Source organism: Falco punctatus (assembly GCF_963210335.1).
Source record: "Falco punctatus genome assembly, chromosome: 3".
Lineage (NCBI taxonomy): Eukaryota > Metazoa > Chordata > Aves > Falconiformes > Falconidae > Falco > Falco punctatus.
Window position 1 is genome coordinate 71,719,357 of NC_137582.1, and position 15,386 is coordinate 71,734,742.

At 37.4% G+C, this 15,386-nt stretch overlaps 1 protein-coding gene across 1 annotated transcript in view; it reads left to right on the forward strand.

Annotated features, from left to right (window-relative positions):
* LOC308060176 (dynein axonemal heavy chain 5-like) overlaps nt 1-15,386 on the forward strand; it is a 177,840-nt gene that overhangs the window by 27,774 nt on the left and 134,680 nt on the right. The window contains exons 19-29 of the mRNA XM_080378560.1: nt 3,436-3,643; nt 4,468-4,555; nt 4,672-4,795; nt 4,912-5,075; nt 6,260-6,352; nt 7,448-7,651; nt 9,468-9,548; nt 9,632-10,036; nt 10,193-10,311; nt 12,533-12,669; nt 13,731-13,893. Of these exons, the coding sequence (XP_080234686.1) occupies nt 3,436-3,643; nt 4,468-4,555; nt 4,672-4,795; nt 4,912-5,075; nt 6,260-6,352; nt 7,448-7,651; nt 9,468-9,548; nt 9,632-10,036; nt 10,193-10,311; nt 12,533-12,669; nt 13,731-13,893 (1,786 nt within the window). The remainder of the gene's footprint in view (nt 1-3,435; nt 3,644-4,467; nt 4,556-4,671; nt 4,796-4,911; nt 5,076-6,259; nt 6,353-7,447; nt 7,652-9,467; nt 9,549-9,631; nt 10,037-10,192; nt 10,312-12,532; nt 12,670-13,730; nt 13,894-15,386) is intronic.

The following is a 15,386-nucleotide window of genomic DNA, read 5'->3' on the forward strand; positions in this document are numbered from 1 at the left end:
CTTTGTCCTTCAGAACTGCCTCCCAAGGGACTCTGTCAACCAATCTCCTCAAGAGGCCAAAGTCTGCCCTCCAGAAGTCCAAGGCAACAGTTCTGCTGACCTTCCTCCTTACTTCTCCAAGAGTCAAACCACCTTTCATTTTGTGATTGCTGTAGCTAATACAGCCTCCCACCATCACATCACCCTCCAGTCCCTCTCTGCTCACAAACAGCAGGTCCAGCAGGGTGCCTTCCCTAGCTGGCTCACTGACCAGCTGTGTCAGGAAGTTATCTTCCACACGCTCCGGGAACCTCCTAGGCTGTTCCCTCTCTGCTCTCTTGTATTTCCAGCAGACATCTGGCAAGTTGAAGTCCCCCACGACAGCAAGGGCTAGTGATCCTGAGACTTCTCCCATTTTCTTGTAGAATATTTCATCTGCCTCTTTATCTTGAATGAGTGGTCAGTAACAGACTCCCACCATGATATCTGCCTTGTTGGCCTTCCCCCTGATTCTTACCCATAAACACTCAACCCTATGGTCATCACCATCAAGCTCTAGGCAGTCAAAACACTTGCTAACGTACAAGGCTACCCCACTGTTTCTCCTTCCTTGCTTATCCCTTCTAAAGAGTTTATAGCCATCCATTGCAGCATTTTAGTTGTGTGAGGCATACCACCATGCTTCCATGATGGCAACTATGCCATAGTTTTCTTGCTGCACGATGGCTTCCAGCTCCTCCTGTTGTCCATGCAGCGTGCATTGGTGTAGATGCACTTCAGTTGGGCATTTTGAGGCGTGAAGCCCTAATTCCTACATGACCATTTTCAGGTGCTTCTGTGATTTCCAACACATCGATAACCCTTGCATCTTTGCTGCTGCATGGATCTCCATCCCCTACCTCCACTGAGACAGCAGATGGAAGGACCTCACTAGCACACCATCCCTCAGACACTGGCATGCTGCCCCCAGCGTTATCTTTAGTGAGCCTGGATCCCTTTCCCCCTTCACATCTAGTTTAAAGCTCTTTCAATGAGCCCTGCTAACTCCTGTGCAAAGATCCTTTTCCCCCTTTCAGACAGATGTACCCCATCTGTTGCCAGCAGACCTGCTTCTGTGTAAGTCAACCCATGAACAACAAAAAAAAAGGAATTATTCTGGTGACACCAGGCTTGGAGCCAGGTATTGATGTGGTGGCTATTCTTGTTTCTTCCCTCATCATTCCCTGCTACTGGCAGGATAGAGGAGAATACTGCTTGTGCTCCTGATCCCTTAACCAGTCATGCCAAGGCCCTGAAGTCTTTCTTGATTGCCCTTGGACTTCTTGTTGCAAGTTCATCACTGCCTACTGGAAAAATCAATAATGGATTATATGGAGGTGGACTGACCTCTCTTTAGGTAGATAATTACAGCCTGACTGCTACAAGAATGTGAGACGAGAACAGACATGGGATGCTTTAATAATCTCTTATCTATAGAAAAATCTTCATAACTTATGCTGAACATCCTCAAAGTGACATGTCTAAATCCAAGGTTGAAATTAGTAAGAGATATATAGTATTTAGAGATTTCTGCCCAAATCCTGTTTTTTTCTAAGAAAACTTTTTTTATAATCACCAATTATGCATCGATCTTTTTCCACACAACAGTAAGATACAGTCTTATCCCTATCAAATACGGCATAACGTTGATTAACTGTTATAAAAGCGTTATTGGAATGGACATTCATAAAATCATCAGCAAGACTTTTATGTTGCAGTTCCATGAGAAAACAATAGTTCATGCTTTTAAATCAGTTTTCAGTTGAGGTAGACTGACATTAGGCTTTCACTTTTCTTCAAAATAAAAACCAGCAAGATAAACAAGAACAGATGAAGCCTAAATATGAATGTGAAATGGGGCATGGGTTTGTACAGCTGTTCATGTGTGACTCTCTCATGTGCACTGGTGCACAGGGCTCTGACTGGTGCTTAAGGCAGGACTGGTCACCTTTTAGCTTAACTTGACCTTTGCCTGACCAGAGCATAAAAATCCAATGGCAAGTGTTTTTTTATCTTTGTTTTATAGCTCTAAAATGAATTGTGTTTGCTTTGCATTGTTTAGTATCACATCATAAGGAAGGTCTTTACAATGTCATTTATTTATTTATCCATTTAGATACTCTCTGCGCTTCCTTAATTATCTGAGTAACTATAATGCAGGTTTTAATGGTTCTTTGGATCAACTTTTGCTTTGGTGGCACCTGGCCATTTTTGCCAAGATAGAGGTTATGCAGCACGAGTATCTGGGCTACCTCCTGTTTCCTGCTGCTGTAACTGAATTGGAATCACCCATAGAAAGGAGTACTTTTCTTGAGTTTATGCATCATATCTTTTTGAAGATGTGCAATGTTTAACATGCCCAGAATGTTGGGCACTTAAAAATCAGCTATTGGTTCAGTGTACACAAAATAACTCTGACCTGCCAGCCATGTGCTGAACTCACTGCGCATGAACTTAATGTCTTAAGTGCCTTATTTCCTCTAATATGTAGAAGTATGGGGGCCCATGGTTGCCTTCTAGACTGGAACTCAGGAGATAAGATGAAAAAATGGATTTATGACTACCTAATTTATACATTACAAAAAAAAAAAAAAAAGCTAAGAAATTGGTCGGATTCTTTGTCTGTTTTAGTCAACAAAAAATACAAGCTCCATCACTCATTTCCTAATAGGAATAAATTATGTTTTCCACTTAAAGCATCAGCAGTTGGACACCACTGTCACACTGCCATGTCTTAGATGTCATAGTAATTTCTTTCTACATACAGTAGGAAGGATTATTGGTGATTCAAATGATACTATCTGGTAATAAATACAAAGACAAAGGGTGTCAGGTGACATATTTCTTTCTTTTTTGCAATGAAAAGTATGAAATACATGGAAAGAATTTATCCAGTTTATTCAGAAACAGTTGTTTTTACCTTTAGTTTAATCAACTGATCTGTTAAAGTACTCAGTTTATCTCTTTCCAAAGTAAGTTAGACCATACACATGAAAGAAATCTAGTGATTTAACCAGTGTGTAATCTTGACTGGGGGAAATTTAGCCATTGAATTTATAAGTTAATTACAATTATAAAAGTACTGGATTTCACTGTGTATGTATGTAAAATAGTGTTTGGACAGTTGTATGCTTCCTATTTTCCATTGTATTTTGTTGATCCTTTTCATTACAATGTTCTTTAATACAGAAAAGGTATTTTAAAAGCTATTGTATTGTTTATTATAAAATGGTTTCATTTAAAGATTCCAAAGTAGCAAGTCCATCATGTTTCTGTTTCAGGCTTTAATTGCATATTTAATTGATATTAAATCCTCATTTTCTTTTAATACCAAGGTGGGGGTGGGGGGAAGGGGAGATGAGATTTAAGAGGTCTGTATTTTGCATGATTTGTTTTAATCTTGTTTTTCTTGCTTAGTTATTGAGAATGTTTATAGTACCCTGAGGGAGTTGGACTACGTGGTCAAAGAAGCAGCTGATACCCTGGAATGCAGAATTGAAAGAATTCTGGAGGATATGTCGAACACTGCTCTGATAATTTTGCCAGAAGATGAACCTATAGATGTGCTTTCTTTCCTGGAACAGATAGAAAAACTTGCTGTCTCTACTGCTCACAAACTGTCTCAGTAGGTTTATTAATTGTACATATTTGAAGGCCATATTTGGGAGGGATTATTTATGTATTACTTTTTTATGCATAGAGAGTTTACTTTTAAAATATTATTGTAACAGGGTACTAGTCTAAAGCAAAATGATAGTCTCAGGATGCAAGGGAGAAACTCTCAAGTATCTTGAATACAGAAGATGTAAAACTGCATCTGTAGTGTTTAACATTTCATATTTTTCTTCTTATGTCATTCTAATCAGTAGCAAGAAAAATGAAGATGGGTAAGACTTGAAATCTCATCTCCATGTTAATTGCTTGATTCTTAATGCTATCTAGCTACTCTAAGGCTTCCCATTCTCGCAGCACTGAAATTTTTTTTCCCTATCCTTATTTTTCAGGTTATAGAGGAATAGTAGTTCAGTTCTCCTTCAAAAAAATATTTATGCTTACTGTGCAAAATAAGATATCTTCTAATTTTTTTTGGTTTTGCTTTTATTTTACTGACTGATTTCACAGATTACCTTACTGCATCAACATCATCGTAAGCCTGTTTTATTAACTATAGCTTGAAAATAACGTTTATTTTTCTTTAATTTTTATGAAGTCCAGTTGAATCAGCTATTACAGAGTCTGACAAATGGGTTTCATGGTAGTCTGCATATCTTAATGTCTCACATTCTTTGTATGGCTAAACAATAGGAACAAACTGACAAGTGTAAGGGTATTTCCCTGCACATAGAATTCTTCACAGTGCAGTGGGACTTGGGGTATATGCCTGGAAAATAACAAAGGGTGTTCCTTATGTTTGATTTCCTGTGGGTGACTGTAAGGTTGTTTTTCTAGACAGAGTCAGCAAGTGGAATGCTCTGTGTATGAAATGGTAGATATTCTTAAGCACAGACTGAAAGCAGATGCTGGAAGATCTCTGGAGGTAAGACCTCTACAGTGTAAAAAGTAATCTTTTATAACCTAGTCAGATGCTTGATATTTCACTTACATGCTGGATAACATGGTTACTTTCCTAAGAATTTCTCTTTCACTGTTCAGGATTCATACGCCTGTACATATCTTGACATGAAACAGAAAACACGCTGCCAAGGATGCCTGTCCTGTAGTTACTATAATCTGGTGGGACAGCTTTGTCAGAAGAATACTGACTCTTTGGTCAGATGTGAGTGAGTCTGTTTCAGATATGTTTAATTTTTTTACGTTGCTCTCAGGTTTTTTTTCCCTCTAAGCTTATTGTGGTAAAAAATATAACCTCACTTAAATATTACATTTATTTAGGCATGAAGATTTCTCTAGAGTCCTTAAGACATCGATTGCGTGTTGTTGACTCGAGGTATCAGACGACTAAGTTTGTAGAGACACAGAGGGTTCCCTTGTTCAAAGCTGAAATTCAACTGGCTATTCCAAATGTTGTCCTGAGGCCAAGTCTTGAAGATATTCAGGTAAGAAAATAATTGTACCTCTCAGTCATTATGGTAAAACATTTATAAATTAATTGTTTAAAAACAACATGTGCAAGTCTAATCTGGTATGAGAACTAAAAGGAAGGGGAAAAAAGATTAAAAGTCACTTGAGTCTGTGACGTTGTTGGGTGCTAAGGAAATGAAGCCACTGATCAGGTTTGTTATGCAGGCCAGCAGAAGGCCTTTTCCTAAAAGCTCAGTAACTCATGCTACTTGGAGGCAAACATTTCAAAGTGAATGCCAAAAATAAAAAAATAATGCCATTGATGCAGCCTGATTTGACTTCCTAGTCTCCTTAAACTCTTTCAGAATATAAAACAATATTATCAATTTAAAGTATCTTTCATAAATCAGCATTCTGTAGTAGTGAAATATGAAGAAAAATATTACTAGCCTGAAGCACTAAACTGTGAAAAAATTTGAACACTCATTTAAACTTACAGTAATTCAGCAAAATTCTTACATGCAAACTTAAAATTGGCTGTGATACCTGAAATTATTCACAAAGTATTAGTTGTTTATGGTGTTGATTTGTGGACTTTTCATTTAGCATTGTCACTGTCAAAACCTTTAATGAAATTATTTCTCAGTTTTTATTTGCAGCCTTCATGGTCTTGTCAGTAAGAAAACAGACCACAAAATGTAGTTTTAAAATGCCATAGATATAATAAGTTATACAATAATTTGTATAGCTGCCTGTATAGATTATAAACTATACCATCACATATTCAGACAAATGTTTTCAGGTATTCTAATGTGAATGTGAAAACTATATTATTGTTAATAATAAATAATTATGTTTATAACCAGTTTAACGGGGAATAGTACTATGATTAAGTTATGATCCCCAGTGACTCATGATTACTGTTCACAAGGGTCTCATGTTCTTGTTTGAAAACTACATAAACATAGGAGGACTGTGATAAAACTTTATGGAGTACCTTTTCCCCTTAAAAAATGGATTTTGGGTGAGCCTACATCATGCTCATTAGAATATTTCCTGTAAAGACAGAAGTATAATTTTTCCATTTTCGTATCATCTGGAGGACAGTCTCCCTGCTGCTGCTCCCCGCCGCCGCCCCCCCCCCCCCCCCCCCCCCCCCCCCACCCTTATTGGTCATAATCTGACTGTGTGCTCAAGATAAATGTTTTGCTGTTTTCAGAGTGCTGTAAACAAAGCTGTAAATATCATATTATCAATAGCCAAAGATATCCCCTTGTGGAAATTTGCTTACTTTCATCATAAACAGCAGCAGGTGAGTATTTTATTTTGACTTTTTGTTAAATTTAGTATTTTGTTTAACATTTCTTAATCTCATAAGAATATATTCTATACCAATACAATTCTCTATACTAATTAATTTAAGATAAGAGTAATAATTCATAAACCTTATGTTTGGTGGTTTCTAATATTAAAATCAAAAATTGCTCTAAAAAACCCTTTTATACTGCTCAAGTATGATGATGATAGTGTTGATAATGTATGAAAACTAACATTATGCATGGGTCCTACTAGCCAAGTACAAATTATTATCAGTCTTCCCAGGCAAAACCTATAGTTTAACTTAAACTTTCAGGCTGCATACAGCACCTATAATGCTACAGTAAATACAATATAAATATTTTAACTGGCATTAAAATGAGCACTAAAACCTTGGGCAGGTCTGAAGTATAGATAGAAACTGAAATTTGTTGAAGTACAGAAATACACAGTAATGGTATTCAAATGGCCTCAATTCTCTCCTGTTCTAATGAAATACAGATCTATATAGATCTGTGCTGAAAAGTGTCTCTGTAAAAATATCTTCCTATTTTGTTGATCTGACGTGAAAAACAGATCAGCTCATTTTGGTGAAAAAACCCCACTCAAGTCCTGCAAAAAAGTAATAAAAAAAAACTAGGACAGTGGGTTGAATTCGGTTTCCTCAGGCAGGATTGTTTGCTTATTTCCAAGCAGCCAACGCTTCACTGTCTCCAGGATTTTTTTTTGACCGAGAATGGGTATAGATCATAAATCTACACTAAAAGCAGGAAGACCCGAACATTTATATAAGAGTAGGAAACAGCCCAGTTTTACTTGTGTATGATGCATATTTGACAGATGTCATTCAGTGATGACTAATATAGAGCTCCACATGCTATTTTTTAAATAAAATTGGCTTTAACACTAGAATTATAGTTCTGTAAAAATCCAAGTGAAGAGCAGGGAGTCTCCTTATGGATGCTTTCTCTGTACTTCTTACCTGTTCTCAGAAGTACTTCCTGTGTGCATTATTGGGCATTCCGTAATGTAAAAAAAATATAAATAAAACTACATGACATATGTTTTTTTCTTGTTTAATTTATGCCAGATTGAACAAGGTTTTGCTGTAGAGATAGGTGATGAGAGCAAACTTAACAGGATGGTGGCACTGAAAGCTTTGGACAAGCAGATCATCGAGCATAAGGATGTAAACAAACTGGTGATCCAACTAAATACAATTATTTTATCTCTTAAAACCGAAGCATTGGATCTTCTGAACAGCTTTTCTGAATTTTCAGGCATCTGGAACAAGGTCAAATACATTTTTAATAAAATACATTGCTATATTGTGAAATCTTTTAAATAAACTGTTTTGGGTTGTGTAAGGAGACTATGTGCTCAGTAGGAAGCACTGGTTTTGTGGTAGAATCCATATACCCATAATACCTCCTCTTTCTACTTTTGTGTTGACCAGAACTTGTAATTCTTTACCTGTTAAACCATGTAAGGAAGATAGCAGAAACCCAAAAAGATGTTGGAGCATAAACAAGCTTATTCTCTCATATGCTTATGCATCTTTCTCACAGCATCTTGTCTGCATAGGTTATAAAAAAGAACAAAATTTAGCATAATCTCTGAGAAATTGCAGACTACAAAACTACTCCTGAATATTAAACTGACTAGTTCTTTTTCAGCAATCACTGCTGAAAGTAGCTTTTCTATTTCTTTACAAAAATGTTAAATTAAATGTAGGAAAACTTTCCAGTATAAGGATTCCAAAGGAGAAGTGAATCTTGGCTGATGGAGTTGTCTTCGTTAGGAAGTGGGTCCAGTCACATAAATGGTAAAACTCTCAAGAGTGTTTTGGCAGGAGATATTTAATAAAATAAAACATTGTATACGTTCTGACTAGTGAAATTCAACTCAGTGGATGGACAGCCACTGCTCTTAACCTATCAAAGGTGCTTTAGTCAGGCCAAGACGAAATAGGAGTGACCTTACCTATGTAACTGCTCACTATTTTTAACTTCCCCTTTCTAAACCAACTCATAGGTGACGATGTTCACACAGCTGACACTTTTGTAGTTAGAGTTCAAGCTAAGACAGGGCATTTTCACCTCTTCATGGCTTTTGGCCTTCCAAATCTCAATGCTTAGTTACCTCAGTTTTTGGAGATACTGTTTGAACTAACTACATGTTGATGATGTGTCATTTCACCTAGGCAAGACACAGTGAGACTGAATGATGCAATAGCATGATAATGTTTCCTTTTTACTGAAATCTTCTAAAACAGTCAATTAATCTGCTCCTTAACCTTAAAATTCCTCAGGAGTTGGCAATGTTTCCTCCTGTCTTTATAATCTCTGTGGGACTGCTGGGAGCTGTCACTGGTAACTCATCATCGGGCAGAGAAGCTTCTTAGGGATCTCACAGTGCAGACTGTAGATGAATGTCACTGACCTGGGTGAAGATCATTTGTCTGTAATGAACTGAGAATCTAGCACATTTATTGAGCTGGTGACACTGAAGTTCTCACCTCTGCAGAGACTGGCCTACCTTATGAAAAGGAAGGATGCTCAGTGCTCTGTTGCTTTTAAACAAGCTCCAGCAAGAGAAATGCCTCCTCTTCCCCTAGACCCATCCTTCCCTGCCAAGCTGCCCTTTCTTCAAATGGCCAGGCCATTTGCAGCTAGAAACTGCAGTTAAATATACTGTGTCAGGAAGAGTGAAGATGGCGGAGTATAATTACTACCATTTAACTACCTGTTAGAGGATGTGAGCTGCTTTTGGGGGTTTGCAGACAGAAGGGGGAGTGGGAAGGAAATATTTCCAGCAAAGTTTTAGCAGCTATGTTGTAAATTTTGTAGTAATATTTAGACGGATAAAGGATATCCAGCTCTGTGTCAATTTTTGAGTTACAGATAGATTTCAAATGCTTTAAAGACTACTGTACAAAGAGTGAGAGTTAGGAAAAGCAGTTCAAGTAAAATAATTTCACTTTAATGCTTATATCTTAAGATCTTTTAGAGAAGGAACATTTGTGTGTTTTCACAGTACATCAGGTAACTGGGTCCCCTGTAGGTTATTGTAATACCAACGCTAAATAAAATAAACTTTTTTATATATAGGATCCAGAGGAAAAAGTGAGGGAATTTATAGATACTAAACCAACAGTGGCTGAATTCCAAACTCAAATCAGATACTTTTCTGTAAGTATTATATCTTTAATAAAAATGAACTGTTCAGAGAAATTGTTGTGAAATTAAAAGCTGAACTTTTGTGTTTGTCTTAGCAATTAGAAATGCAAATCAGAGAACTACCAAATCACTGTGTACTGGAATCAGTGGATATTGCGACAGAGTCATTGAAAATAGCTTTAATTCAGGAATGCCGCTCAAGACAAAGAGCATTTGGATTAGCTTTGAATAAAAAGTCTGCCACAGACATGGATGAAATTTATTCATTCATTGACAATGTTAGCAAGAGATTAAGCAGACCTATCCATGACCTTGATGATATACGGGGAGCAATGGAAGCACTAAAGGAAATCCGAGACAATGAGATTAAAATTGACATGACAGTTGGACCTATAGAAGAATCTTATTCTGTGCTTCATAAATACAGTCTGCTCTTTCAAGATGGAAATACAGAAAGAGTTGATGGATTGGCTTATGCCTGGAAGAACCTAAACACACAGGTATCATAGCTGTATTATTTCTCAACTCATATATATAGGAAAGTTATTGTCAGCCTTTTTAATGTTGAAACACTAGAACAAAATCATCTTACTTAAACCCCTGTGCTTTTTCTCCTGCTTCTTTTATGTGTGTTTTTCATCTTTGTCTGCATATAGGCACTGCAGGTTGAGGACTTGCTGCTGAAGGTACAGCCAGACATGAAAACAGATTTACTGAGGGGTGTTCAAGAATTCCAGATTGATACTGCAAAATTTTACAAAGATTATGATGAAAAGTAGGTGACCTGTGGTGCAATACAATCATGTTTATTAGTGATTGTTCAAAAATGCTGTATCTAAAGGGCTTCCAAAAATAAACACAGCACAGCCTCAATGTATATATGACAGCTGAATGAAAAACCTGATTTCAGAATCATATCAGATGAGAGATACTTCTACTGTCATAGATTCATTTCCATAATTTCAGTGCTGGAGTTGGTGAAATTCTGGAAGAGTTAATAGACTGGGGAAAAAAAAATCAAATTCTCAATCCAAACCCAAATTTAATGTTTTTTTCAGGTTTCTAAACTCACAAAGTGCTTAAGCAGATATTTAATATTAAGTATATAAGTAGTTCCTTTGGTGTGAGTGGAGATTTCAGTTCTGGGTATTTCTAAATTCATTGAGTCTTACTCAGTCTCACTTCTAAGTTTACTTTTTTTTTTTTTTTTTTTTTTTTTTTTAATTGTGGGGTATTTGTGCTTCATTGGACACATCTACATTAGCAACAAAGAAGGAAAGACAGAATTTTGCTTGCTGTGGTCCATTCTGGTTCTAGGACAATACATGCACAGTGTGTGTTTTTTGGCAATGCAGTTCATGCCAGCAGCTGACCTTAGGCACTGCATACCTATAGCCTGTGAGCAGTGTGAATCAGTTTTATGTACAGCCTGTGCAGGATGCCTTGCTGTTATGGACTGATCTCAGTGCACACACAGAGCACACACTGCTGGAGGGCCCTGGAGAGTATATACTCTTCTCCTAGGGCAGGTGCTTTTGCATTAGTATTACAAGCAGTGTGCTCCAAATGGTAAACAGGTACTTGGCTTCAACCTTCACTTCAATAGCAGTGAAACTTCTTGAAGGCACACTAGCAGTGCATTTGAATACAACACTTCAGGACAAGGTGAATTTGTACCTAAAAGGAACCTACCAGAGCATCAAGTTGCTAGTGTGGATGCATGCATAGTGCTGCCTGCGGTTCTGCTCTTGCAGTTGTCCAGAGGAATTAATGGAAACACACTGTGGCTGCTACCAGTTGTAGGGACCCTGAGAGCAGCCCCGCTTCTGGAGGTTCAACTGCCAGGGCTCAGGGCCAACTGAGAGCTAGTGTATCTGAGGGCTTCCCCTTTCCTTTGGTGACAGAGCCTCCAAGAGCTCTGCTGGGAGGCCTCAGCAAGACTGACACCCGTTGCTGTGGGATCTGCTTTTAAGCTGAGGATTCAATGTTTGGCCCCGATGTACAGTTTGAGCTCTGTCACAGCTGTGCCTCTGCCTGGCCATGGACCCTGCTGGATCCCAATGCACAGAACCACTTCTCAGCCTGATCTCAGAACAGCCTGGTAACCACTGGACTGTGTCTCATCCCAGTTACCTTCACTAGACCTGCTCCTGACCCTGACTTGCTGACTCACCTTCCCTAAAGGTGTCTAAAGATCTAAACTCTCATTTGACCCTAACTACCATCCCCAGGCCTGACTTGCTCTCCTTGCTCAGGTACTATGGGACCAGGCCTGCGCTGCCTCTGCTGACCATGTTACTGCTTTCATCTCCTGGTTCCATTTTCCTTGCCAAGCAGCCGTCCTACACTGCTCTCTGATGCCCATGTGCCTGTCTGTCTTTCTAGAAATAACCATGGCACAACAGAAGATGACATCCTTACGTTTCTTATCCCAAAATATTATGATGCAGCCAGGAAGTGGTGCCAGGCATGAGAGCTGAGGATTACACCCAGTCCTCCAGCAGAGATGTAGTCATTAGGGCAAAATCAGTTTTTTTTCTGTTATTTTTTTGAGTGCTTAATTATGGTTCTGGTGCCAGTTGCCACAGTTTTCACTCCTGCATTATATACCTGCTCTCTTTCCCTTTTTAAGAATATAAATTAAATTAATAAGTAAAATGTATTTTACAGAAGAAATGGAAAATAACAAAGACAAAACATTTCTAGAACTTTTAAACTGTTTGTAATATGTATGGTAACCTAGCTGACTTTTATAACTAGAAAATAAATTGGCCTTTCTTTCAGAAACTACTCAATGTGTAATGTTGGGATGCTGAATATACTTTGCATTTTCATTTTTCTCTTTTAGTGTCTTTTAGTGAAAATTTCTAGAAAAAATGTTAGAAAATATTAAATACTGTTCAGTAAATAAGGTCGGGGTTCCATTGTGCTTCTTTGTGAAACCTGAATGGTTGCTACTTGCACTCTTGCACTGAATATTTTATTTTTTTTTACAGGGGCCCCAGTGAGGAGAATGTTCCTCCCCATGAAGCAAGTGACAGATTACAGATCTTCCAAGCCAAATTTGATGAACTGTGGAGGAAGTATATCTCTCTTTCTGGTGGGGAAGAATTATTTGGTCTTCCCGTCACAGGTAGTTTCTTAGATTATATGGATACCTGGTCCTAGGCTATTAATTTTTTCTTATGGGTCTTGCTAAGTGCATTCAGTGCTGGATTCATTGTAGAAAATTTCCTTGCAGTAATTTATTGTTGTCTTTCCTATAAAAAGCAGCTGTATGAAACTGGCCCTCAGTCTGCACATACATAAGCATCAGGTGGAAGAATATCACACTGTTCCAGGGTATCTCAGGGTCCAGCTGCTTAGCTTTCTTGCTTTTTCTGTAGTATATCTCCTGGCTGTATTCTTCCATGTCCAAATTTGGGAAACATGTTGCCACAGTACTCAAGTTGTCCCTGCTCCAGATACATAATGAATTGCCTTGGGCTGTGCAAAACTGATCTGTAATATCCTTATGTCTCCAAGTCAGACACAACTGCAAGTTTGGAAGACTGTGGTATCAGTGGTATCAATTAAAGTTACAGCACAATGTATGATAAGCACTTTAATTTGTGCATGCTAAATTCAGTATATTTTCCTGTCTGAAGACATATGTAATAATCACAATATAATTAATTAGAAATCCCCAAAGATATGAAACTAAACAAAACATTTATGTTAAGCAAGTCCTTTTTAAATACTTCTCTTGTGTAATATATTCTGTATTTTTATTTTGAAAGCACACCCCCATCCTCAACCTCTGCCTCTTAAGTAAATAGTGCAAATTGAGACAGGGAAAATATTAGTTCTTGTCTAAACCGATAGTGCGTTCCTTTGCCATTTCAGCTACTTTTTCAACATTATCTCCCTCACAGAGGTAGGTGCAGCACCTCCCTAATAAGATTCCATCTACCATTATAGAAGAATATTTACTAAAAAATCGGGAATCTAAACAATTACTGTGCATCAAAATCTGATATTCTTACATAATATAACTGGAAAAGTTTTTCTTACTAGACACTATCTAAAAGACTGCAAGTCTGATTTCATACATTTATTAAATACCAATTTTAGAAGTACAAGGATTTTAATGTTCATGAATACAGATGTACCTAATTAATATTCACAGATTTTTTATTTTAAAATTTGAAACAGAGTATCCTGAACTGCACAAAATTAAACGTGAACTTTCATTGCTTCAGAAACTTTACAGTCTTTGTAATTCCGTTACTGCTAATATTGATGGGTACAATGAAATGCTGTGGAATGATTTAAATATTGAAAAAATCAACAATGAACTTCTGGATTTTCAAAACAAGTAAGTTGTTATTTGTTGAAGTGCATGCAATTTTTATTTCTCAGCTGTCTGTGCTAATTAGCTTGTGAAAATTGCTCCGAGGGGCAAAAATCTGTTGGTTTATTTCAGACTTAGGCTTGAGTGATCAGCACAGCTACCCTAGCTGCAGATTTTGGTGCAATATGCAGCTAGTGTGTGACCTTAATTAGCTCAGCCTATGAGTCACTTTAGGCTTGTTGGGCTATACCAACATGGTAGGTTGTAGCTTATTTAATGAATAAGTTGCATAAACCTGTGGGCAAGGTGGTTGTAGAGTATAAATAACCTTTGGAGCTGATCTTCATATATTACCTTCTCAGTGATTTGGTTTACAGCTAATTAATTGTTACTCTGTGATGTTAGACAATTTTGAAGTTACTGTCTACTTCCACGTGTTTGTATGGATTGACATTGTTATTATTTCAAGAAGGGTAGGTAGACATACTAAATTCTGGGGAGTTATTTATGAGGTTTGAGAGGAATAATGTTTTCCACGTCACATGCAAAATAACAGTTAGGTGAAACCATGGTTTGCTTAAGTCAGAGGAATTTTTCTACTCTTGGTAAAGATGCACCTGTGGTTCTTCAAGAGCCATGGCTGGGTTTCCAAGACTTCCCTGACCCAGCATGTTACTTCTCTTAGAGGGCGGGGCTCATAAACCAAGGGGATTTGGATTGTTTCCCCTTTGCCCACTTTCTTTGAATTCTGATTCCTGGCACTAGAGTATAGGTACAATTGCTAGAAAAGGGAAATTTTGTTACATGCAAAAGTGGAGAGTCTATATGTAGGTCTTAAGTATTCAGTGCATCCATTCCTTTAGAGCAGTTATCTGTACCAGTCTATATTTTACTTTTAATGGGAATTACAGAATATACATAAGAACCAAATTATATGCAAAAGTGTGGAAATAAGTGTGCAGTATTTTTATCCTGTGCATATTTATTGGAAAAAAGATGTGAACTGCCTCTCTGTTTTCTTTCTTCTTCTATTATTTTTTTATAAGCATTTTCTTCACCTCTTTACACAGTGGTTCTGATCGCTTTCTCCGTGACTTCTGTCAAGACAAGTTCATACTCAATATATTAAAAGCTTTCTTTTCTGCAGAACCTCTCTTCTGGAGTAGCCAGTGTGTGTCTGCTTCACCAGTAGTTCTGATCAGCTTTTGATTTTGGCTTCTTCAATGTGACTTGAGAGAGACCTCACTTAGATTCTGGTATTATTCAAGAGATGAGATCAAATCTGTGTTTTTCTTCTCATCCAGATCTTTGCAAAGCCTAAGAAATATTACTTGTGCTCAGTTTTTGTGTCACCATTTTATCTGGATTCATTTGTGTACACACTGAAGGAGCAGGGTGGAGATTTTCTTCACTTTCTGGAAAAACTGAGTGAGCTGTCTTCTAGTCTTCTAGTCATTAATTTGAAAAAAAACACCTCATTTTTTAAAAATAATAATAGTAAAAATGAATGTATGTGA